Source organism: Oreochromis niloticus, linkage group LG11 (genome assembly GCF_001858045.2).
Source record: "Oreochromis niloticus isolate F11D_XX linkage group LG11, O_niloticus_UMD_NMBU, whole genome shotgun sequence".
NCBI classification, from domain to species: Eukaryota; Metazoa; Chordata; class Actinopteri; order Cichliformes; family Cichlidae; genus Oreochromis; species Oreochromis niloticus.
In genome coordinates this window covers 21,785,196-21,809,512 of record NC_031976.2, presented here as the reverse complement: position 1 = coordinate 21,809,512, position 24,317 = coordinate 21,785,196, and the positions used below count along the sequence as shown (strand labels likewise).

Sequence of the window (24,317 nt, the reverse complement as noted above, 5' to 3'; positions counted from 1 at the left end):
AGCATGCATCAAGACAATTATTGGGTCAGTATCAAAGCCACATCCTATCGTTTTAATTAAGGGATTTTGTGCACAGTTTACATGGTTATGTACGAATTATTAATCTGAAAATAAACACATGGCCTCCTGGCATAAGGGGGCAAGCACAGATGTATTTATACCATCCGTGAGGCCTGCTTTGCCACCTGGGTTGGCATTTCACTTGTGTTGGTATTTTGTGTGCTGGTTGACTGGAAAATTTTACTGGAACACTTGAGGTGTTATTGATCATATCTCAGTTTTTCCTTTTAATCTTCTGTGAAAATGCTCCATAGATGATTGAACTCGAACTCGAAACACGCAAATTTTACTGACTTAAAGTGCAGCCAAGTTCCACGGTGAGACAGAGCCAGAACAAAATTAGGACCATGAAAGCAAACCAGCCACGGTTTATTTTATTATTCACACCTGTGCCTTTCATAGGTCAGACTGACTTCCATGTTAAAGACCTGTTCACTTTTTCCCCCCACACCATTTCCAGCTCAGTCAATTAAACTAAGAAATAATGGGCTTAAAGTGTTGTGTGCAAGTTTATTTCCCCAGGGTTAGGGTTAGGGAGCAGAAAAAGTGAGCTCAAGTTCAGCCTCCATTATGTTTCAAAGAAATCATTCAAGCACACAGTCATGGCCACTTTGTTAGGTACATCTGCAAAACTGCTCGTTAACACAAATATCTAGTCAACCAATCACACTGCAGCAACCAAACTAGGAAAACTGAGCAAACCGTTGTTGATGGTGCCAGACGGGCTGGTCTGAATATTCGAGAAACTGCTGATCTACTGGGATTTTCCCCAACAACCACTTCTTCAGTTTATGAAGAATGATCAGAAAAGAAGAAAATATCCAGTGAGAGGCAGTTCTCTGGAGATTGGCCAGACTGCTTCCAGCCAATACGAAGGCAGCATCAACTCAAATAAACACTCGTTACAGCAAAGGAACGCAGAAGCAACACAATTTAACTTTGAAGCAAATTGGGGTAAAGCAACAGAAGACCACACTGGGTGCCTCTCTTGTCAGCTAAGAACAGGAAACTGAAGCTACAATTCACACTGATAAGACAAAATTGAACAAGATGAGCAACTGATAAATGTGCAGCAACTGTGTAATGGTATCATGTCAATATTGAATATGGAGTGTTCCAGTTGTGCCATGAAGAATCAAGACAGTTCTGAAGGTAAAAGGGGGCCCAGCTCGATACTAATAAGGTTTACCTATTAAAGTGGACAGTGAATGTAACAGCCAAGCAAGTAAACATAAGAAATATTTAAAACAAAATATTCTGCAATATTAAAGTAACAATAGCATAAATAATCAATTCGATTCTATAAAATCCAGACAAAACAAAAAGAATCATTAAATAATCTGTCTGGAATCGGGACAAACGAATATTTGAAACAATGACTCTTTCATCTGTCAGCATAACGGTGAACTTTGTAAACAAACAGTGATCGCTGACTGAAAACACAGTGCCAGCTCAGTCTGTACGTTCCTGTCAACTAGCTCAGGCACGCTTCATTTCCCATCACTTTTCACCTTTTCTGACAATGCCATTGAAAGCATAACTGACACCTCAGTGAGGTGATATTTCACCAAGATTAGCTCATATTACAGATCACTTACTGGCACTTAACAAGAAGTGTCAGCACAAGAATGTTAAAAATAACAGCAGCACCATTTTTTCTGCCCACATAGCTCAGTCACAACTATTTAATTACTAAATGTTGGGGGGTCCTTTTAAATAAGTTTAAATTCACTAGTATTATAGATATAGTGCAGTATACTAGATCTCAACTCTCCGTGGATTTTGGCATCAGACTTAGAAAATGTGCTAGTTTTTAAACCCCAGAGAAGAGGGACAGATGGAGGGCAGTTAGAGAATCAGGAAGTGCAGAGGAATTAGTAAGGAGGAAGTGAGAGCAGCTATGAAGAGGATGAAGAGTGAAAAGATGGCTGGTCCTACTGACATACAGTACCTGTAGAGCTATGGAGATGTTTAGTAGGGGTAGCAGCAGACTTTTTAATCGGACAGTTTGACGTAATCTTGGAGAGTTGGAGGATGCCTAACGAGTAGAGAAGTGTACTGCTACCGATCTTTAAGAACTAGGGTGATGTGGAGAGTTGTCGTAATTACAGAAGAATAAAGATGATGAGCCGTACCATGAAACTATTAGTTATTCAAGCTAGGTTAAAGAGCAAGGGTGATGATCAGCGAGCAGCAGTATGGCTTCGTTCCGAGAAAGAGCACTGCTGTTTGCTTTGACAGTGTTGATGCAGAAGCATAGAGAAAGTCAGAAGGAGCTGCACCGTGTCTTTGTGGATCTTGTTTGCAGTGGTGATGGACAGGTTGATAGATAAGGTCAGGCAGGAGTCTCTGTGGACTATGATGTTTGCAGATGACATTGTAAACTATAGGGAGAGCAGGGAGCAGGTGTAGGAGATCCCAGAGAGGTGGAGTTATGCTCTGGAGAGAAGATGAATGAAAATCAGTACAAACGAGATAGAATACATGTGTGAATGAGAGGTGGAAGGTGAACATGTGAGAAATAGAGGTAGTGAAGGTGGATGAGTTTATATACCTCTGGTTAGCCATCAAAAAGCAAACAGTGCACAAGAGAAATGAAGAAGAGAGTGCTGGCAGGATGGAGTGGGTGGATACGAGTGTGAGGGGTGAAGGATAGTAGCAAGAGTGAAAGGCAAAGTTTACAAGATTGTCGTGAGATCTGCTCTGACGTATGGTTTGTAGATAGTAGCACTAAGGAGGCAGAGCTTGAGGAGGCTAAGTTGAAGATGCTGATTTTTTGGGGGGAGTGACCAGAACGGACAAGATTACAAATGTGTATATCAATGGGATAGCTCAGGTTGAGCAGTTTGGAGACAAAATTAGAGAGGCAAGGCTGAGATGGTTTGGACATGTGCAGAGGAAGGACATTATATATATGGAGCTGCCAGGCAGGAGGAAAAGAAAAAGGGCCCAGAGAAGATTCATGGATGTAGTGGAGGAGGATATGCAGAAGGTTGGTGTGATAGGAGGAGGATACTGGGGATGGGGTGAGATGGGGGCAAATATGGAAAACAAATAGTAAAAAAGTAAAAAACAATAACAGTAACACAGAAACACCAAGCTTAGATATCTTTATTTATTCTCTTTACAATAACTGAAACAAATCTTGGGAAAATGAATTCATATCTCTGAGAAAGTCCACTAAAAACCGAAAGACAAAAATGTATCCCTGATAGCGGGGTCTCTGCTCAGACTGTACCCCATGTCCCTTCACCGAAGCCAGGAAAACAAAAAACAGCTCACATAGAAACTCACACTTCACAGCTGGCATCAGTTAAACCACATTCATTCACAAAGCTCCGACTGGGAGTACCAACACCCTTCATGCCCAGTACCAACCGTCATACTGCCATTCCAGTAAGACTGGTTCTAGTAAGGCCAGTAGTTTACTGTCACTACTCGTATTCACCTACATTTTAATTCATTCATCTGTGGTTTAAACATCAAACAACTTGATATAAAAGCAAATATGAAACTACTGGCATTACACAAGTATGAAGAGTGTCAATCACCCTGCAGCACCAGTTTCTTCCCATTCGATATTTTATTTAATCACTTAGTGCATTGCTCAAGATTTCCTGAGAATAGTTGCAGCACAAAAAAACAAAAAACAAACCAAAAACTAAGGCAACTTCATCCCAATATATATAGAAGTATATATTATATTTGACAATATCTGTACTAATATACAGGAGGAAGCATGTGGGTTTTAAAGAAGTATTCTCTAGTTGAATCACAATTTTTTAAATGGTAGTAAGTGAGTGAATGGAAAAGATTTTAAAGGTCGGACAAAAAAAAAAAAAAAAGCTTGAAGCCTCAAAATCTCATAGTGCAAAATAAACTGGAAACAGAGAAAAGGATTCACTACAAGGAAAAGAGCTGACAGTGCACACAAGGCCAGATCAGCGTGGCTGATACAGCAGGCTCTGAAAATGCAGATTTCAATGAAAGTGAAAATAAAAACACAAACGCTGTCACTTCAAGCAATTGATGGTTGCATCACACCCCGTGAAGGTTCTGCTCCAGGTAAAGTGTGATTAAAAGCTTTTGGTCAAAAACGAATGAACTGAAAAGACAACGGCCCCCTTTAGGCCGATCTGTAAGAACTGCTATGCAACAACATGTGATACAGTACCATACATGTTGAGTTAACAACTGAAGAGCGTGCTGAAAAGTCTGTTTACGAGGGAGGGTTTCAACCCCTGATACTGCTGTTCCCTTCTCTCTGGAATGTGCCTGTGTTATGGAACCTGATGGGGTTAAATGTGCAAAGAATGCATTTGAGGATGAATGGCCAAAAAAACAACAAAAAACCCAAAACAAAGACACTGCCTGTAAAAAGGCGTTGAGGTGTATGGAGATCATGAGGAAAGATTTTTAGCGTAATGCAGCTTGGATGAGGAGCGGATCAGATCTGTGTCCAACCCTCTATTTGGTCTTACAAAAGAGTTTGAGCCGAAGAACCTTAATAAATATCAATAAATAAATAAATAGAGAAAGGGCGTGGGGGCTCGTCGTCTTCGATCAAAGAACCCGAGTGAGTGCATTGGAAGACTTTAGTCCAGAGCTTCTCGGGAGTGGGGGGAGAATTGTCTTTACCATTTATCAGCATCAACTCATTGACCCAGACTTTGTCTCTTTTTGGTCAGGCATTTAACACAGAGCTCTGCAGCTCTTAAACACTCAAATATAGAAGCAGGTTTCTTTCTCATGGCTATCAAAACAGTTGGGAAGAATCTTGCCTTCAAACCCAACATTGGCTACAGTTCACCTCTCTCATCTCCTCTTAAGAAAAACCTAAAATCTTTGGTTTATGCACCAAATCAAAGCTCACTCTACAACTAACAACAAAAAAAGAAGGTAAGATTATTGCTTTCAATGCACAGAAAAGTCTAATTATTTAGACTGCATTTCCACTGATAACCACCAGAGGACAGGGCACACAAACTCATTGTTGTGATCCAGCTGATATGACTCCTGAAGTGCACCTGAATCAACTTATTTTGTAACTAAAATATACATCTTAAACTATCACTCCATGCCGCAGCCCTGGATTTTAGTTTGCATAGTAAAAAGCATCCCAGGAACCACATGCGCACACACACACTGACACACACCAGCTTCCAAAAATAAAATCAAGACATAAGAAATAGCTCAAACCTAAAGTAAATGAAGTTAAACGGCAAACAAGAAATACATTTTAAAAGACAAATTAAATCAAATGCCAACAACCAGAAGACAAACATTTAAAATATCGCAGAAAACCCGTTTTACAATTTTTGTTTTATTATATTTTTTCATTTAATATTTGTTTTCTTAAGCGCTCTCTATCGGTGAGCAGCAGGTAATTAGTCCAGCCACCTGAGTGATCTTATTATTATTATTTTTTTATTGTGGATGTTTTACCACACACGCATACACACACTTGTTCAGTCAAACAGACGTTCTGTTTTCACTATTCCTCTTCTTCTGCCTCCTCGTCTCCCATTTCCTCTTCGATTTCCTCGGCCCACCGGTCGCGCTGTGTAGCTGGCGAGCGGGTTCTTCCTGCATCTTCTCCCTCCGCCTCCCTGCCTGCTCGCATGTCCAGCCCTCGTAGGAAAAGCTCGGGGTAGCTGGCCAGCCTCTGAGACCCAAACTGGGCCAGAGCCTGAAGGGCGAGAGAGTGCTCCCTCTCGATGTCACCTGGAAATAGAAGAGGTGGACCGGCGCCGGAGCCACTTCCCCCTTCCAGCACTGTGCGGGGGATGAACGTAGAGGAGTGGGGCTGTAAAGACATAGCCTCCAGATGGTTGGACATCTCCCTCCTGCCTCCCTCACCACTCCCATCCTCCACCAGCTCAGGCCCACGTCTGGGGCGACGCGTGCGTAACTCCAGGCAGCTGTGACCCTTGCGATGACGCTGGAGGTGGTCCTCCCGGGCAAATGCCTTATGACAAAGCGGGCACTCGAAGGGCCGCGCCCCACTGTGGAGGGACAGGTGGTTTTTGAGGTCATAGGAATGCAGAAACCGAGCAGGGCAGTGGGGGCAGGGGTACGGGCGCTCGCCTGTGTGTTTCCTCATGTGGATCTTCAACTTATCATTGCTGATGAAAATAGAGCAGAAGACAAAATCATGAAGAGGTACAAAGAGTTAAAAAAGAATATGATGAAAAAACTAACAACAACCTAGCACATTCTGATTATCGTAGTAAGAAGTTTCTGTACCGGGTAAAGCGGACTCCACAAGCACTGCACTGGAAGGGTTTCTCTCCAGTGTGCGTCCTCATGTGTCGTGGCAGTTTTCCTGCTCCGTGGATGATCTTCTGGCAGACAGGACATTGCTGTGGGGTCTGAGACTTCCTCTTTCTCCCCCCTCCCACTACTGAGGGGGCTGCACTGCGATCAGCTACAGAGGTAGGCATGGAGGTGCTTCCCATCAGCATACCATCTTCGCCCAAACCCTCAATCTCTTCATCCCCTGACAGCTTGTCATTTAGGGGCGGGATGGGAGGTGGGTGGGCTATACGAGGGCGGTCTTGTAGCCAATAAGGGAGCCCTCCGTTTAGTGTAGCCCCTCTGCCAGGTTCTCTAATCTCTTTAGGATCTCCGTTCTGGCTAGGCGTGAGGCGAAGCTCGTGGTGTTCGGGGCTAGGAGGCTGAGTAGAAGGCAGAGAGCGAAAGCTGTCGGATGCAGGTGAAGGATGCGAGAAGGGAGAAGCAGGCGGCGGGTTCAAAGGTGAGGAGTTGATGTTGTGATATGGCCCAATTTTTTTCACCTTTTTTCTGTCTGTTTTTCTTCTGGAGGCCTTCTCTATTACCCTCTCTCCCCCTACAATTCTATCAGTAGCTGTGTGCTGAACTCTCTGCTCCTCTGCTGCCTCCCCCTCTGCCTCTGCCGTCTCCCCCAGGATGTCTCTGCAGGCGTCAGCCACACACTGGATGCCCAGAAGCTGAGCCCCTCGCAGCACATCTCTCATCCCAGAGCTGGGGATCGTCAGAGTGGCAGTGTAGGCGAACTCCAGCAGGGCGTCCAAGGCGTCTGGTGCCACACAGTCCAGCTGGCAAACGCTGAAACCTCCTCCGCCCTCGCCGCCCGCTTCTTCTGTACCGAACAGTCGGCGGAAGTACAGACTGACGGCAGCCATGACCGAGCGGTGCGTCGGGTAGCGTGCCCCGCGGGAAGTCAGGGTGAGGTCACACAGGAGCCCTGTCCTCCTCTGGTCATTGAGGTGGGACAACAGTTCATTGCTGTGCTCTGGGAAGGGAATCCCAATCAGCCCGTCCTCTCCTGGAAACATTGCCACCTACATGACAGAAAGGTAATTCAATTTATGTGCGGAAGCAGAGGGATGAGCAAATTACAGGTTCATTTTTTGAAAGAAAGACACGTTACTGCTGTGTAGTTTCTAAAAATAAGAGACCATCCTTCACAGAGTCATAGTTAAATCTCCCAAAAATAAATCTCAAAGTGTCACTGATGCTAGGATTCCCCTTTCACCTGACGTACAGTTTAAATGGAGATCATCAACAACAACAACAACAACTCTGCCTCATGATCCTAATCGCCTCACTCTACCTGTGCTTTTGATCCAGGTTACTAAATCAGGAGGTGGTGATTTTTGTTGGATGTCGAGAGGTTGGGGCATTTGAGAAAAAGTTCAAATGAAGGCAACCAAATGAGAGCTAAGTGAAATACAAAAATCAAGAGGAAGCAGAAAAAAAAAAAAAATCATGTGTGACACGGTGGAAATATAAAACAAAAAGGACAGTGAAGATGAGGAAAGGACACAAGGTTATGTAATGTGCTGTAGGCGTCGTAACTAGAGGGCAGTAGGTTAATTCGTGTGAAACCCTTATAGCATTAGCTGATTGAAATAAAATACCAGGTAGAGAGGGGCTGATGGAAGAGAGAGAGAAGGAAAAAACCCAAGCAAGGGAGGAAGTGACAGGCTAGAGTGGGTGAAAGGGGGAGTACCAGTGATAGAATGAGGAAGGGAAAAAAAAAAACAGTAAGAGAATTATAAGCTTTAATAAAGACGAAAATAATCTGACGTCAAATACAAATTTTTTGAGTTGCAACAGGTCCATCGGTGACTCTCATAACGCGGTCTTTGTATTTTTTCTTTTAAAAGTGGCACGAGGATATTTTAGAAACCAGTTTTTCGACAAGAAGTATGAGCGGTGGGTTGAACGTAAAATCCCGTAATGAACGTCAAGCAAGGACAATGACTTTCTTTATTTCCCTTTGTGAGATGTGACAGTAATAAGACCCAACAACTCCCTTCTTTGGATCCCTAAGCTCGCACCTCACCCTGTCCACACTGTACCTGGTCGACAATATCTGTTCACACACCTGAGCAGACCAGATTTTCCACAAACAACTCACCCTCCAGATTCCCCCTCCCTGCCCTTCATCTCCCTCCCATAGCAACTGGCAGCCCCCTGGCCATCCAATAACAGTGTTCACACGGTGCCCAGAGGGCTCTGCTCAACAACAGTACATCCACCTGACTAACCTGCTCCAAAACACACCCTATTAAACACACACGTGCATGCACAAGAGCACACAGGCACACGCACACACACACACACACACAGAGTACACATGAGCACTTGCACACATAGCGTGCCAATCTGTGGCTCCCCCCACCCACCATTGTTAGATTTAACCTGTTATGTGATGATCTTAACGACAGGCTATTTAAGTCACGCAGAAATGCACCCCACCCATTCAACAACGAGAAAAGAAAAGAAAAGTAAAGGCAATTAATGAAATGCCTATCAAGAACCTGCCGGTACCTTTCTGCAAACTTTGTGGTCCTTTTGATTTCTCAAACCGTCTCTTTCTCGTGCGAAGGTGAGAGGACGAACCCACCCAGAGGTCGTAAATGTTAATCCTACCTTCCCTTTCTTTATGGGCATGGGGACCGTCAGCTGGAGACGAGGCAGCGGCTGTCTCACGGCTTCCATCTTTTCGCTCTTCGCAAGTCTTCTCCTTCACTTTCCTCCTCGCTCGTTCTCTCTCCCTCTCAAAACCACTCTTTTTTTTTCCTATTTCCTCCTTCCTTTAGATGTGCAGACAACTTAAAAGGTCTGATCTCTTTGTCAGAAGTCGGGGTTAAGCGTTCATCCTTGGGGATGTCTACCTCGTTCGCACATTCTGTCACTCACTCTCCTTCCTGTCGTACCAAAAGAGGGTGCAGGGTGACGAAGACAGATTGAGAGATACCCCTCCCCCCCAAGTCGCCTACGCGCCCCCTCTCTCCAAAACCCAACGGCCCATTTTCCGAACACTTTCCGATAAACATAATCTTCCTGCCGTCCCCTCCCTGTTCACAAGTACGAGGCCAACAGGTACGTGGATCGCAACGCGGCTAAGGTTATGGCATCGCTGCGGTTGCTGTGCATTAATACCCATCCGGCTTCAGACCATGCACATTAGTACAACTACTTTCGCAGGAAGGAAATAAGCACATGCAACCAAAAACCATGTGAAATGTAAAAAAAATAGAAGGAAAATGTCTTTTTTGGTAAAATCAAAGAACGCAAAAAACGAACAACCGTGTAAGAACCAAAATCATATTGGCATTGTGAGTCATATTAAAACAGTCAGGTAGGTGCAATATGAGAGTTAAACCATATCACATTGCACCACTGAGACAAACTGGTGCAAAGTGCTCTTCCTTTGAAACTTAGGCGTGTTGAACGTCACTGGGTACTTGTCACAAAATACCACCAAAGACTCTGTTACAAATATTTACTAATATTTCTGAAGCCAACGCACTTGTACAAAGAATTATCTCGCTGAACTTGAGGCATCAAGGACGACATGTAGGGCCAACTGCTGATATAGAAGAGTGAAGACGTTCAGACGGCCTTTTCAATTTTGTTTTTTGTTTTTTTGGACACCTAACTTTTTCTTTTAAACTCACATTTCTCAGACTTAGGATGTCAGACATTTTCAGATCATTACAAATGAGGATTAGCCGCTTTTCCTCGTCTTAGATTCCTGCAAACTGAATACGTTTGACTTTTAGAGCATGTGCTGGACAAAGAAAGCATAAAGATGTTCCTTTTTGCAACATCCATTTTCACCGTTTCCTAACATTTTACAGACAATTCTGAATTTGTAAAATGATGTTAAAAAAAATGTTTTAGGCCATCATCGTACAGATAATGAAAAGGAAAAAAAAAAAAACAGTGGAAACTAAGCAGATAGGATACTGGAGCAGAAAATTGTATTCAAACAGCTCCATCACTGGTAATCACTCCATTAAAATCAGATTCTTTATTTTTAAAAACACAGAGCACACAGTGTAATATTTGGAAATGCTTCTCAGAAAGCGAAAAGTCACTCGAACCCAAAAAACAGAAATTGAAGCCCTGCAGAAAAGCGAGAAACAAAGGGGTTTTGGTAGGAGCAAACAACGGTGCACATTAAATTTCCGGCACAGGGGAGAGAGAAAGAGAGAGAGAGACAGAGAGAGAGAAAAAAAAAGAGCATCATGGGAGGTTGGTGGTTCAAGCTTGTTATTTTAGGCATATTCCTCAGAACAAAGACGTATTCGGAAAATAATAAGATTGCATAGAAGTTTCAACGATTCCCATCAATTTTCTGTCTGCCTGTGAGTCACTTAATACTGACACATTATGACATGCACAGCCACAAACTACACACTCTTGGTGTCTCCCCCCCTTCTCGTTCCTTGTCACTTTGTTTCTGGTTGTTTTTGCCGCTTACGAAGGACATGTCTGCATAAGTTGCTGAATCTTGCAACACATTGTAACTAATGTTAAACCAGCCCACAGGCTGATACCACAAACACATATTGTCATGCACTTGAAAGCTTCCAAGTGAGTGCTCAGTTATTAGTCTAACTCTTAATAACTGTCACTCTTAGTTTATTCATGTTAAACAGGACTTGTTACCTTAAAAGTCAAATAAGTGATAGGACTGTTTGCCTTTAGGTGTGTCTTCGAATGTCTCTCTTACTCTCGCCAAAACACACAAATAAAGTGAGCATGCAAAGTAGATAGAAGTCAAGTTTTTTTTTAACTCATGGAATTTTGGATTGTGTTTATTTTCTGTACATTTAATGCGACGGATGTTATCTTTCCAACAATTGCATCTCATCTCTTTCTTAGTTTTTTTGTTCTCACCTCCTACTCTTTGTCGACGGTGGAGGAATTTACCACCTCTGCAACTTTACGGTTTCCTCATCCCTTGCTTTCATTATGTGCACACTCTTCCTCTCTTTTAACAACAAAGATCTATTTGTTTATTTAAATATACAGATTCCAACTTCAAATCATTTTTTTGGGTCTCCATCTAACTGGGAGGCCACTGGTCAAAGACCTGCAGGTTATTTTTTAAAAAGAAGAAGAAAGAAATCAAAGAAATGAGGAGGATCTGCCGTGGATTTGCTTTTACTGAAGAGGAAATGGAAACTTAAATCCACAGTTACTGTCCACCAGCTCAACAGAAAGAGAGAGCAGTTTGTGTGGAGGCCAGGAAAACGACGGCTGCAGGATTGACCGAACCTGCTCACAAAGATTTACTCTTCAGTATAAAAGCAGCTTATACTATCCATCGTCTATATCGTGAAATCCCACTGCACACACTGAGAGCGTGTGGTAACTGGAACTAGAACTGTTGGTATTATTTTTATGGCTCCTATTTTCCGTTAAAGGCTGTAAGTTTTCCCAGTCCACCTCAATTATATCAGGCTCCAGCACTAAGGGGGAAAATATGACTTTATACTATTCACAGAAAACTGTGGCTGAGAGAGAGAGAAGGAGAAAAGCTTTTATGAATTCTGATGTCAGATGTTTTCCAGAGTGGCCTGCTCGTGTGTGTGTGTGTGTGTGTCCATGTTGGTTAATGTGAGCACTTGTGGTGTTCTGATGGCTTTCTCAGTACTCACGCTAGCAGACCGACAAGTTTATGGATCGATTTTAGAGTTTTACAAAGTCGTTAGGTGAATCTAAATTGAAAGAAAGGCTTAAGAAAAATTGTGCAACAGTTTTGAACGTGGCTATGTGCAAAACGTTTGTGCTGTTCAGTGCCTCGACGGGAGCACACAGATGCGTTTCAGCGGCTCTGAATAAATTATTATAAAATGTCCTCGTTACAGACGGAGTTTCTGTATGAAATGAAATTCCTCCTACAGAGACACACAGTGACTAAGAAACAAACACGTGTACAAGTGTTTTCATTCATATAAAACCTCGTATTTAGCGCAAAGTTAATCCAAACCACAACAAAACAAATCATGATGCTAAACAACCTCTGCCACAAAAACAAAACAACAACAACAAAGCAGCCAAACACATGAAAAATAAAATTCAAGCTCATACCGTTGCTCCTCCACACACCTCGTCCGGCTCACACCAAGTCTCTCCTCTGTTTGACAGACTGATTTAAAGGGTTTAGAAAGATTTCAACCTTTTTTTTACACCTCACTTTTTTGGGGGTAATGACTTGAATGTGGTACTGGTACACCTTCGCTGAGAAAGAGTAGGGGGAGGAGGAAATGTGGGGGGGATGAGAAGAGATGAGAGTATACACACATAATGTCTGCCAAACCAGAACCGCTGCTTTCAGCCAGGTTAAGCGCTCTCAAAGGCACTACATTTGTAGTGACGGCTGTGTCTAAAACTGCATAAAAAGCAAAACTAAACGGACACAGGCAGGTCTTCTAGTAAAGCAGCACGTCCCTGCTGGGAGATAAAACACAAACTCCACCTGCTCTGTGTCCCAGCAGTTCCCTCCGGACTGAACATTTGCATCCCACCAGGAGATATAAAAACAGACGCAGCGAGGGGGGTGAATTTGAATCGCCATTTGAATTTGTCAAAGACAAGACTTGAGACACCATCATGATAATTACAACGATTGCACCCTGCAATAACTGAAGAGGAATTTAGAAAAAAAAAAAAAAAGAGAGAAAGAAAAAAAGAGAAGTCCTCTGAGTTGATATTACTCAGCAGAGTTTGTTCTTTCTTTATTTAAGAGTGCCCCTGCAACCAAGCCCTCCTCTGTCCTTACTGTAACTGGGGCGTTATGATGTGTGTGTGTGTGTGTGTGTGTGTGTGTGTGTGTGTGTGTGTGTGTGTGTGTGTGTGTGTGTGTGTGTATAAAGTGTGACGCATGCGCACGCTGTGGTCTTAGTTCCAAGAACACATTACATTATTCATTTGGTTGGCAGAGCGAAGGCCCTTATCCCCTCGCCCTCCCACGCCACAACACCACTGCGAGCTACAACAGCAGCCGGTTTGCATGCCAGACCTGAACGCCGGTGTGAATCTGCTGGAGGATTATCAGCTTATCAGCACATGGGGCAAGACATTTGGGTGCACATATACATTGTGTAATATCCACCAGCTTCTAACCTGACATCTATGGGAATAAAAGGCTTTTGTGTTTCCCTTTACCACATGAGAGTTATGCATCCAAAGGCTCTATACTGAAAACATTTAAAGAATGACATTACAGTGTGCAAGGGACAAAATGGTTGGCTTTTGAGGAATAACTACTAGAAAGTCATGGTTTTATTTTGAAAATATTATTTGTTGTAACTTAGGAAACAGGATTTGTGCTAGCCATTATGTTTGTATAGTTTAATGTAATTTTATGGAAGTGTCTATTTGATATCTGGAGGAGAAGGAAGTGAGGGGATGCCTCTAAGACTTTCAAACATTTTTTTAATGTGTAATAAAACTGTAAAAGTGAACTAAAAGTGTAGTAAGATTTAAAGAATACACAGAACATTGGAAGATACGATTTGGTTATGATTAGTTTAAAGATTGGTTTAAAGTACTTTAACTTTACATGGTTTTTTTTCCCCATTCTGAATCATTTTCTAAAGCAGTGTCAATTTATTTCTGTAAAAAAACAAAACAAAATAACAAAAAACATTTTTGTGCTTATTTTCTTTGCCCGAAATCAGCCTCAAGTCGAATTCTTCTGTTTGTTTGCCCCAGTTAAAGAAGGAGAAGGAAAGGAAAAATCAATCTGAGGTTGGAAGGAAAACGGTCTGAGATTTGAGAAGAGGCAACAAAAGTTAAAAAAAGGAACATGAGGGAGGTATGTTTTCTAAAAACACACATGTTCTTAGAAATCAAACAAGTGTAAGGAGGGTATGGGGGAGGAGAAAACACATGAGAGTGTGTGAGTGAGTGAGTGAGTGAGTGAATGGGGAGTGGGTGTTGAGATACTCTGAAAGATAAAGCAGAGAGGAGGTTAAGACAGGAAAATCTAGTCCCAGCCTCGAACAATCTGTGTTAGCGAAGAGACATGAAACAAGAGTAGAGAGAGTTAAGTTACAAGGGGTGGAGGGGAGGAAGGTGGAGGGGAGGAAGGGGGAGGAAAAGGGGGGGGAGACAGAAAAAGAGAAGGGAGAGGAGCCATGACATGAAGACTGGGAGGTAAACAGAGCGATAGAGCAAGAGGTGAACACATGCACGCAGCCACAGGAAGTCGCCGAGTCCTTGCAGGTGTATGCGTTTGCGTGTGTGTGCAGATGTCTGAGGGTAGCAGCCACCTCTATCATTAGCATCACCAGAAGGGAGTTTCACCCTAAGATGGAGAAAATGCACAGATGTGTGAGAGAGAAAGAAGGCATGCTGACAGAGTGGTTTCACACTCTGCTCTCCCCCTCTTTTAGCTCCTTATCTGGTCAGCAGTTTCTAGCCCCAGAACTCCACAGCTGTGCATGTACGCTGAAACATCAAGGTGTGTGTGGGCGAATTAAATGCCGCACCCTGCGTCAATTAATAGGCAAAAGCAGGAAATGTTATCTTATTGAGTGTGTGTGTGTGTGTGTTTTCTTATATCTGATGAGCCGAATTGAGCTGATGAAGTTAAGGAATGTTTCCACTGAGAGAACGACAACATGCGATTGCATGTGAAAAAAAGAATCCACAAAAGTGCAAAAACGTCAGACATACAGAAATGTATGCTTGCCTTCAGTTAGCAGGAGTGTTAAAACATGCCAATCAGGTAGAGCAAATGAACTGTGTAGGCGTACTGCACCCGGTGCAGTAACTGTGGTCAGAAATCAACCCGACATCCTCACAGTCAGTTTTAGATGAGAAATCACATGGAGAGTTTAACAAAAAAAAGTGTACAAATATATATTTTTATATATATATGTTATGTTAATTTTTTACATTACCTGAGAGAATATTTAAATTAGGTACAGGAGAAGAGTTCATTAGCAACTAGGAAGTCACTTTTCAGTCATACTTTCAATCGACGCTAGTGCGATACTGCAACGTAATCGGGGCTAAAAAACCTGTATTATAAAATAAATACGTTTTATTTGCAAATAGATTAATGTCCCCCTGCTGATTAAATTTTAAACTAAAAAAAAGAAAAAGTGGCAAAAATATGAATCCAGAAACAATACAACAAAATATTTAAATACACTTTTTCAATACGTATGCAATATACTACAATAATACACACACATATTTAAAATACATCTATAATCATTTTCCTAATTTTTTTATTTTCTCTACACACAGGTGTATAAGAGGATGTTTGTCAACAGGTTATTAGTTTATAATATAAAGGTAACAATGTAAATCAGTTTCAATAACTGGTCATGGCTTTGAAAAGCAAGTACATATATAATATATGTACTATGAAAATTATAGAAATAACATGTTTGTACATGAGTTGATAATAAGAAGAGTAATAAAAAAAAAAAAGTAGTATTTTGTAGAGTTACACAAGCTCACTCCATGTTGCATCTTTTAGGGTAAATAATTGGCCAGAAAAAAATAAGAAAAGACAAAAAACCAATTCACAGTTTGGTAGACGTATAATAAAAATATCCTTATGAGTTCTTTATGTGTAATACTCACACATTTAACATCTGAATTCCTGTCAGTCTCCCTGCACATTATACTCGACATCTCCAGTTCTCTCCTCGAGCTGAACGAAAACTAACTTGTCCTGCTCGATACTCCTCATGGAGCCGCTTATAATATAATGTCCGACTGAAGCTTTCAGCCTTGCTGTGCAGGATATAAAATTATATTCATAAGACTGCTGGGGAGATTTCACCATGTGATCAACCTAATGCAGTCAAACACGACCCCACCACCACCTGTGCTGCAGAAATTACTGTAGACCTGAGCCAAAAACTCCAAGCTTTACTTAAAAAAGTTTACGCTTACATTTTTTTAAAAATTTGTTGGTGTGTGTTCCTGTGGGTGCTTGAGAATGTAGTAACAGCAGTGGTAGGTGGAGCAGGTGAGGTGGTTTTGGAGATGGCAATCAGTAGATGGGGCAAAATGTTACGTGAAAGTATTCAGCAAGATATTCTTGCAGTACTTTTAAGTGAAATGCTCACTTAAAGATGCTGGAATCGACTGAAAAACCTAGATTAGTACTCAATATTGTTACCAGGCATGTGTGTAATTGTGGGTCCATTACATTAAAGTTGTCAAAACAGTGGGAGGGTCTTAACAGCTGCTGTTCTCCTGCACAAATGAACTCCCACTTAAGAGGAAGATATTGCAAAAGGGCTGGACACACACACACACATACACACACATCCTCACAGAGAGAAATGTTGCAAAAACTAACTGATCCTGATCAATTTCCTCTTCCTGTGCTCTATAAAAAAAAAAGGTCGACCACTAGAACAGATGGAGAGATAAATGAAAGACAAATACATGAGAAAAGATCAAGAAACGGCTCAGGGGAAGATTAGGCAAAAAAAAAAAAATTAAAAAAACAAAAAACAGGTGAACGCTGCCAGACTGGTAGAAATGAAAAGAAAGAAAGACGACCAGAGGATATGACCGAACAATGTGTCACTTTCCTGACAAATTGGCTCAGCTGTATGGGAAGAGGAGGAGGCCGCTTATGTTTACTGTAACTACAATCCATGAAATATTATCAGAACCTCAGCCCAGCATCAGGGAGGGCTTTACCGTTTAGCTGACTGGTGTACAACTGCAACACCCACTGCTGTGGTATGAGAAACCATGCAAGAAGAAGAAGAAGAAAAAAAAGAGAGAAAACAAGAAACCTGAACTTTAACTGATGATCAAATGATCAGTTAGTGAAGCCAATGCAGCCTGAACGATGGACGAACATCTCAGCAAAACTTTGTGGTCCACAAATACTTCTATTTTAAATTGCATTTAAAATAAAAACAATGCAATTCACATTTTAAACAAAAACTACAAAAATTAGATTAGATTTTTTCCAGAAGGGATGATGATGTGCAGCCTTTTGGAATGAACGCCTCCATTTGCAGCTGGAGTTCCCCTCTGAGCGCCGCACATGAAAGGGGTCAGTTTCAGCTGCAATGACTCCCTTTGCCTGCGCATGTTTGGGTGTTTATTCTCACTTTCCCTGAAGTGTTGTCTCATTGTACCTATTTATGATAACCGCCCGCTCAATGTGTACAGAAACAATTGCACTGTTACTAGAAGAGCTGAATCACGATCACTCCTTCAGTCTGTAGCTTTTGTTTTTTCCCTCAGGCCCCCCTTTTTCTCTTTAACTCGTTACAAGAAGAAGAAGAAGAAGAGTCACGGCCACCTGCTGCTTGGTTAACACTAGGGTGGCGTGGGCTGTGAAGCTGGTGGTCGAGAGCAAGGGAGGGCTGTCAAATGCTACAGAAACTCATGACTGAAAAGAGGAAATGGCAGATACATAACTTCCTCTATTGACACAGATCGAGTGGGGGCAAGACTCAACTGTAGTCGCTGCAGACTGGATTACGGACACCATGCAGTCACCCCTGTGTCATTATGGCTTTAAAGTGGAGAAACAACCGCCATATATGGTGAAAATGCGCAACTTGTCTAAAACCATGTATGTTTAAATAGAGGAAACTTCCGGGCACAGTCTGATTAGCGCAGTTACAGTATTGGATTTCTTTAAGGATATCATGACAATAAACCGCTGGATGAAGACACTGTGATCTTTCTCACACACTCACTCACTCACTCACTCACACACACACACACACACACACACACACACACACACACACACACACACACAAGTCAGAGTGCAGGGCACTACTGAAGGTGTCAGAGTGATGCTGGATGAGAACAAAGGAGACACAAGGAAGAGGGTGAGACACCTTCAGATATCTGGGGCTAAAAAAGAAACCTCGAGTTCTTTCAACTCCATCCTCCATCCCCCGTTCTCTCTCTCTCTCTCTCTCTCCCCCCACCTTCCTCCCACTCAGTCGGTTCATATGAAACTGAAAGACCCATGTCTGAATAGGGGGAATTTATATGGGCTCACATGCCCTAATTAAAGCATTTCCCAGAACTGTGTGCATGCATGTATCAGTGTGTGTGTGTGTGTGTGTGTGTGTGTGTGTGTGTGTGTGTGTGTGTGTGTCTGTGACTCTCTTCCTCGCCTGACAGACCACTCAATGTCACTTCCCTTTATACCCACCCTTTCACGGACACATGGTAGTCACCAGTCATACTCTAGCAAAGCAGTGGTCACATGAATTGTCACACCAACTTGCCCACCACACACACACACACACACACACACACACACACACACACACACACACACACACACACACACACAATCACATGATAAAGTCATAAACAAATTCAAACCAAATTAAAATTAACCTTCAGTCCAGATAACTATACATAACATATAGGCTTTTTCATGCTCCAGCTTCCTTCAAAGAGAAGTGTTCTCTTTTTGACTAAACATATAACATGTAAACAATACATCATGCATTTTATTAATATACATTTTACTTCCTATGAGAGTTAAGAGGAAGGGAAAGTTGACAGAACTGCAGCTGTTTTAAAGGTAAAATTCAGTGTGATTTAAACACCAGCGTTATCTGGATTATGTGAAACAGAGGTAAATATGCACCGAGTGTGGCTGGAACTGCACTTCATACAGCACAAATGTTGGTAGGTTTGTGGCATCTTGCTGACATTGACAGGAAACTCTAGTATCTTCATTTAAATACTAATCAGTATCAGTAATCCGCTCATAAAACCTTTATTTTAGAGTTCAGCTATCTCAGTAGGTGGATCTGACCTTTCGGTGGCAGAAGGCATATCAAAAATATCCATTCATTACATGGTTTGTTTGCTAATCTCAATTTCACGATCACAACTGGAATCACAATTGAGCTTTAGAAAAAAAATGAATGAGTAAGATTCATCTCTCTCGTTCCATTTTAATTGCATGTTTTTAAATTAGCCAGCATATTGTTGCCTGAAGCTGAAGGAGCCGCTAATCCTCGAAGACTGCGTCCTCTGCTATGTGATTATGTCTAACATTACTGTTATGATGTCCTTAAAGCTCCTCAAAAGCTCCTTTGTGCTTATTTCCCAACAACAAAAACTTATAAATATCATCAACCTGGTTTAAAAACATGAGGGTTTATTTTTGGCATTATTCCTGAGCCATCTTTAAAAGCCAGTAGAGCATCTGCAGCCAACAAACCACAGTGGAGTTAACTTCCAGGTTGCCTATAAAATATTTAACTGTTTGACCACTTTATTCAGCTCATATTTATTCCAAGGACACGGATGCTTTCACGATGCTGCTCCCAGCCCACCAAGACCAGTGTTTCCAGAGGATACCCCACACACACACACACACACACAAACACACAAACACACACACACACACACACACACAAACACACACACACACACACACACACACACACAACATGTTTGATTTAGTAAAGCTCATATGTTTGGCTGATATCGCACAAATTAGTCATGTATGTATTACTCAGCGTGGTAAATGAGTGCAAATGGAGCCGAATATTTACAGCCATTTAGAGAGTGACTGAACTTGTTTCATAAGCGGCACTGATAATATGACATTTTGGTAGCAATTAAATAGCAAAATCCATTTTAAATAAATATATATTTATTAAATTAATTCTGTGTAATAGCATATAATATGTTCAGAATTACATTATTACTTTTTAGCAAGCTGCAGGATAAGAAACACTGCTAAAGCGACACCATGTCGATTTAATGTCACTGTCTAATTCATCTATGAGCTTGCAGGGGAGCTAATTAATATAACTGTAACATATACCATCAACATGGGGTTTTTTAAAAAGTCTAGCAGGGTAACGCCGTGTATTCACAAGTTTTGAATAATATTAGGAGAGACCTGCATTCTGAAGTCACAGGAAAATCAGTTCCTGAGGTGACCTTATAGGCACTGACGCAAGCTCCTTTCACACTCTTCACACAATTGCTTTTGTGACTCAACACCACACACACAACTTATGTCCTGCAAGTGTTATCTCCACTTGTACTGTTCATTTCCGTCTACTCCTTGACGCACAATTTCTTCTCCATTGCTGAGGGTGGCCATTCGAAACAGGCGTTAAGACGTTGGCTTTCAAATATGCTTGGATGACACAACAACATTTCAAGATAATCGTTTTCCCATTACACGGCAACGCACGGCTGCCCGACAGCATAAGTGTCGGGAAGACTGAGCGAGTGAGTGATACGCAGACTAAAGCCTCAGCTTTGCTCGTCTGCCGTTGCTCTGCAGACGACAGCTGCCGCTGGACTTTCCGTACCCTGCTTGAGTAGGTTATGTCCCACATGCCAGTCAACAGTATTTTTCACACCTATTGGTAATTGCTTCAATTGCTCACCTTAAAGCTGAGATTAGGATAATTCTGTACCTGCCCACTTTGTGTTGCTACTGATTATTTCACCCGCCTGAAATCTATTGACATTTTGTGGTCTCAGGTTGCCACATAAGTGCTAGTCGCTTCCTGAGTGTACACGTGTTTACAGTGTAAGTCATATTATAAAAAGGTGCGAGATTCCTACCTCCAGTCCATAAACCCAGGAGAAGATGGGTTCTTGCTTTCTGTTCTTTCTCCTTTGCACGACCCCCTACTCTTTGGTTCTTTGCTCAGAGGTTTGCAGATGTCATACACCTGAAAAAGAAAAAGAAAGAGGCTTTAATGCTTGAATTTTAAAATTGAAAGATGCAGTAAAAAAAAAAGAAAAAAGAAAAGAAAACGCACAAACCAGCTGTCCTCTCTCTCTGCTATACACCCCTTCCTCCAAACGTACAGTTGTTATGGACTAGAAAAATGAGTGTACAGTGATTGTTGGCTTCACACAAAATTTAAACTTCTTCTTTAAACCAAAGCGGTGTCTAAGTTTCACTTTTTTTAATACTGCTCTGTGCTACTCTTTTGATCTGGTTTATAAAATACCTGTGACTGGTTTCCTGTCATACTTTAGATTTTCTAAAGGCTGAAAATGAAGTCCCGAGGAGGTGCAGGAGCGTAGCGCTTTCTCTCAGAGCACTTGAATTACAGTGTGAGAGAGCTGTTATTGATTTTTGCCCAATAATGTCAAAGAACACAATGCCTGGAGCTTTAATTTGATTGTTACCTTTAACTAAAGGGTGCGTGAACAAAGAGAGGAGATGTGATCAACTGATAAAGAAAAACACAAGGTGCTGACTAACTAAACGACGCCCGTTTCGTTTTTGTTTTGTCAGATATGTTGGGTTAGCTACGCTGCATGTGGATAAGCACAGACACACACACACACATTTGCACACCCACAAGTTATCATATGATGCACCAGATGTAATTTGGAGGGGAGTGGGGAGTTCTTGTAGAAGAACAGAAAAAGAAAAATGCACCGACAGAAACCAACTGCTTCCTACTTTGACTTCTTCGGAAAAGAAGTTCTCCAACTGTAAGTAGGGTTGGGAAAGCCCACACACAAATACACACCCCCACACACACACACACACATCTTTTAGATGAACATGATTAGCAACATACCATGTACAAGTAATGAGGGCTTCTTTTTTTTAATGTCCCCAGCTCTCTAACTGAAGGACAGTTAAGTATTCATGTTTCTGCAGATTCAGACTAAACATGATGATGAAATATCCAAGGCTACAAAAAGCAGGCGTGCAGACAGCAGGCCAAGATGGAGGTCATGTTAGGACACCAGGAATAAGGGTGGTGGTGGTGGGGTAAAACACAGATGTCTAATTATGTTGCAGACAAAGTTAGGGCAAACAGAGCGGGCTTTAAGAAATTATTTCAAAACCCTGATGGCTCTTCTATGTGTGGCGCCAACCCAGTGTAAGTGTTAGAAATGCCCCATCACATGATGGTGGTAACCGGTTCACAGAGAACACAACACACACACACACACACACTAAAAGAAAACAGAAAGTACCCAGGCTGTCTTTTAAGGTCTCCTTCTTGTCTTTTTGCTACCTTCCTTCCCTGGTTTCACAGCCACCCACTCTCACCCCTCAGAGACACAGAGGTGAGACAGAAGGAAGAAAATAAAGAAGGCTTCAGTAACACCTGAGCCTGGGAGCTTCACGGGGCTTTAACTGCCTGCAAGGGCGCCTAAAGATTTAACCAAACAAGCTGCTCACAGCACAGGGAAACCAAACCCAAGCCAGTTGAGCTTGTTAGGCCGGTCTGTCAGAGGGGCAAGTCAGCAACACGGTTACCTCTTCAACGACACACACACATACAGAAGCCCACTGGTATGACAACCCTCCCCACCCATGATGCAGGCTGAAGCCTTAACCTAACATTACAGCCTTTGTAACACAGGATTGTGACAGGATTAAAATAAAACACTGGGTGCGCCATGGGGATGATGATGATGATGATGATAATGATGATTAACAGACCACTGAGGGTGGCTCGTTTAGGCGCAAGAGACTAAATCCAGCAGATCCACTGCACCGCGTGCCCGTGAGTGGCGCAGGGAGGCAGGTGATGTGCGTGAGAACAGGTTATAGGTTTTGGATGTCAGCCGGTGTTCTCGGCTATAATTAGCAGCCCAGCCTCCAGAAATGTACCCGCCGACCCCGCTCCGTGTCGCTCACCTGGCCGCCGCCGCGCGCAGACGCACGTAACAAACAGCGGCTGCAGCACCTGCTTCGCCCACCCGCAAAAAAACAGAAGAACCGTGAGAGCATGTGTGGCTCTGTGCGCTTCTAAAAGTAAACCGAAACGCTCTTAATAAATGTCGACGGGAGTTACTGAGTAGCCGTGACGTGTTCAGTCCTCCCGTGACCCTGATCAGAAACCGGGAAGGAGGGAGGAGGGACGAAAGCGCCCGAGGCAAGCCGGTGCTGTCACGGCAGAAAAAACAAAACAAAACAAACAAACCATGCCCCCTAAAAACAACATTTACTTTACAGGATTGCTCTAGTTTGCTGACATTTCGAGGGCAGACAGGTGAATAGTTACCTGAGTGCCGGTGTGTCACCTGTCCTGGCTCGTCGCCTCCCACCTGACCGGCCTCCACACTTCCTGGATTACTCCGTCCCACCCTGCCGACTTCTTCTACTTCGTATATTTCTTTTTTTTTATGCTCCCAGCTCTCGCTTCTTCTTCGCCTGAAGGCGGGGGGGTTCACCGCTCCTGTCGTCCTCAGCTCGACACCTGCGAGGTTTTCTTACTCGCCAAATTGTGCGTCGGCGTTTTTTTCCCCCTCCCTCTCGCAGCTCCTTTCTCCTCTTCTCTCTGCAGACCGCCGGCTCTCTGGGTTGCTCTGACCCCCTGTCTTCTGCCTCCGCTGGCCCACTCCGACTCCCAGCTCCTCCTTTCTGAGAACCAGGAAGCGGCTTGCCCTACTTACACCCAGTCGCGGATTGGCTCTGGCAGGGCTGGAGAGGAGACCGCCGGGGTGGGCAGGGCACAGGGGGAGGGAGAGAAAGGACAAGAGAGGGGTCCGGCTCTGGCGCGATAGGCCAGCAGCGGTGTCTGTCGAGCTGTCAGCGGCGGAGGGAGGAGAAAGGTGGGCAGGTTTGGAGACCCCGCTCCTCCCCCTCTCTCCTCTGGGCATCACCGCGCAAAGGTGAGTAGAGCAAAGTGGGCGCTGAAAGCGGATTGAAGGATATCTGCCCGTTTGCGCAGGTTACTTGTCACAGGCGCAGGTATTTTGAGTCGAAACATCGCCCCCCTCGCCCTCCGCATGACTCAGCAATATTCCCGAAAAGTCAAGTAGAGGTGACCAAGGGGATGGAGCAGTGGAAGTCAGCCAAGAGAAAGGGTACCAACTCCAATTAAAGTCAAGGGCAGATGCTGATCGATGATTCAAGTTAAACGGAAACGAATATGATAAATGAAACTCGTATAGAGGATGTGTCACATCCAATGTGGTGTCTACAAAGGGCAACTGTTAAAGGGACTTTTTAAAAAATGACTTTTGGTGAATCGGTGAATCAG

The 24,317-nt window shown here is 42.9% G+C and overlaps 1 protein-coding gene across 3 annotated transcripts; it reads right to left on the bottom strand.

The window, feature by feature from the left end:
* Window positions 1-3,155: 3,155 nt before the first annotated feature.
* Window positions 3,156-24,105, bottom strand: zbtb7b (zinc finger and BTB domain containing 7B). 3 transcript variants are annotated; one of them, XM_005472617.4, is made up of 4 exons: window positions 23,337-24,105; window positions 20,917-21,026; window positions 6,307-7,385; window positions 3,156-6,185 (listed from the first exon to the last, which is right to left on the bottom strand). In XM_005472617.4, exons 3-4 carry the CDS (start codon window positions 7,377-7,379, stop codon window positions 5,555-5,557), a joined length of 1,704 nt encoding a protein of 567 aa, XP_005472674.1. In that variant the 5' UTR covers window positions 7,380-7,385; window positions 20,917-21,026; window positions 23,337-24,105; the 3' UTR covers window positions 3,156-5,554. The 3 variants fall into 3 exon arrangements, with proteins under 3 accessions (XP_005472674.1, XP_025767604.1, XP_003451044.2); XM_025911819.1 differs by lacking the exons at window positions 20,917-21,026; window positions 23,337-24,105 and adding an exon at window positions 12,439-12,572; XM_003450996.5 differs by lacking the exons at window positions 20,917-21,026; window positions 23,337-24,105 and adding an exon at window positions 8,983-9,311.
* Between the last annotated feature and the right edge of the window lie 212 nt (window positions 24,106-24,317).

Excerpts from the sequence above, each read along its gene's own strand:
- zbtb7b (XM_003450996.5), bottom strand. The coding sequence starts at position 9,051 with ATGGAAGCCGTGAGACAGCCGCTGCCTCGTCTCCAGCTGACGGTCCCC. Across the intron at positions 7,386-8,982 it reads TGCCCATAAAGAAAGGGAAG|GTGGCAATGTTTCCAGGAGA; the intron begins GTAGGATTAACA and ends TCTGTCATGTAG. Across the intron at positions 6,186-6,306 it reads TGTGGAGTCCGCTTTACCCG|CAATGATAAGTTGAAGATCC; the intron begins GTACAGAAACTT and ends TATTTTCATCAG.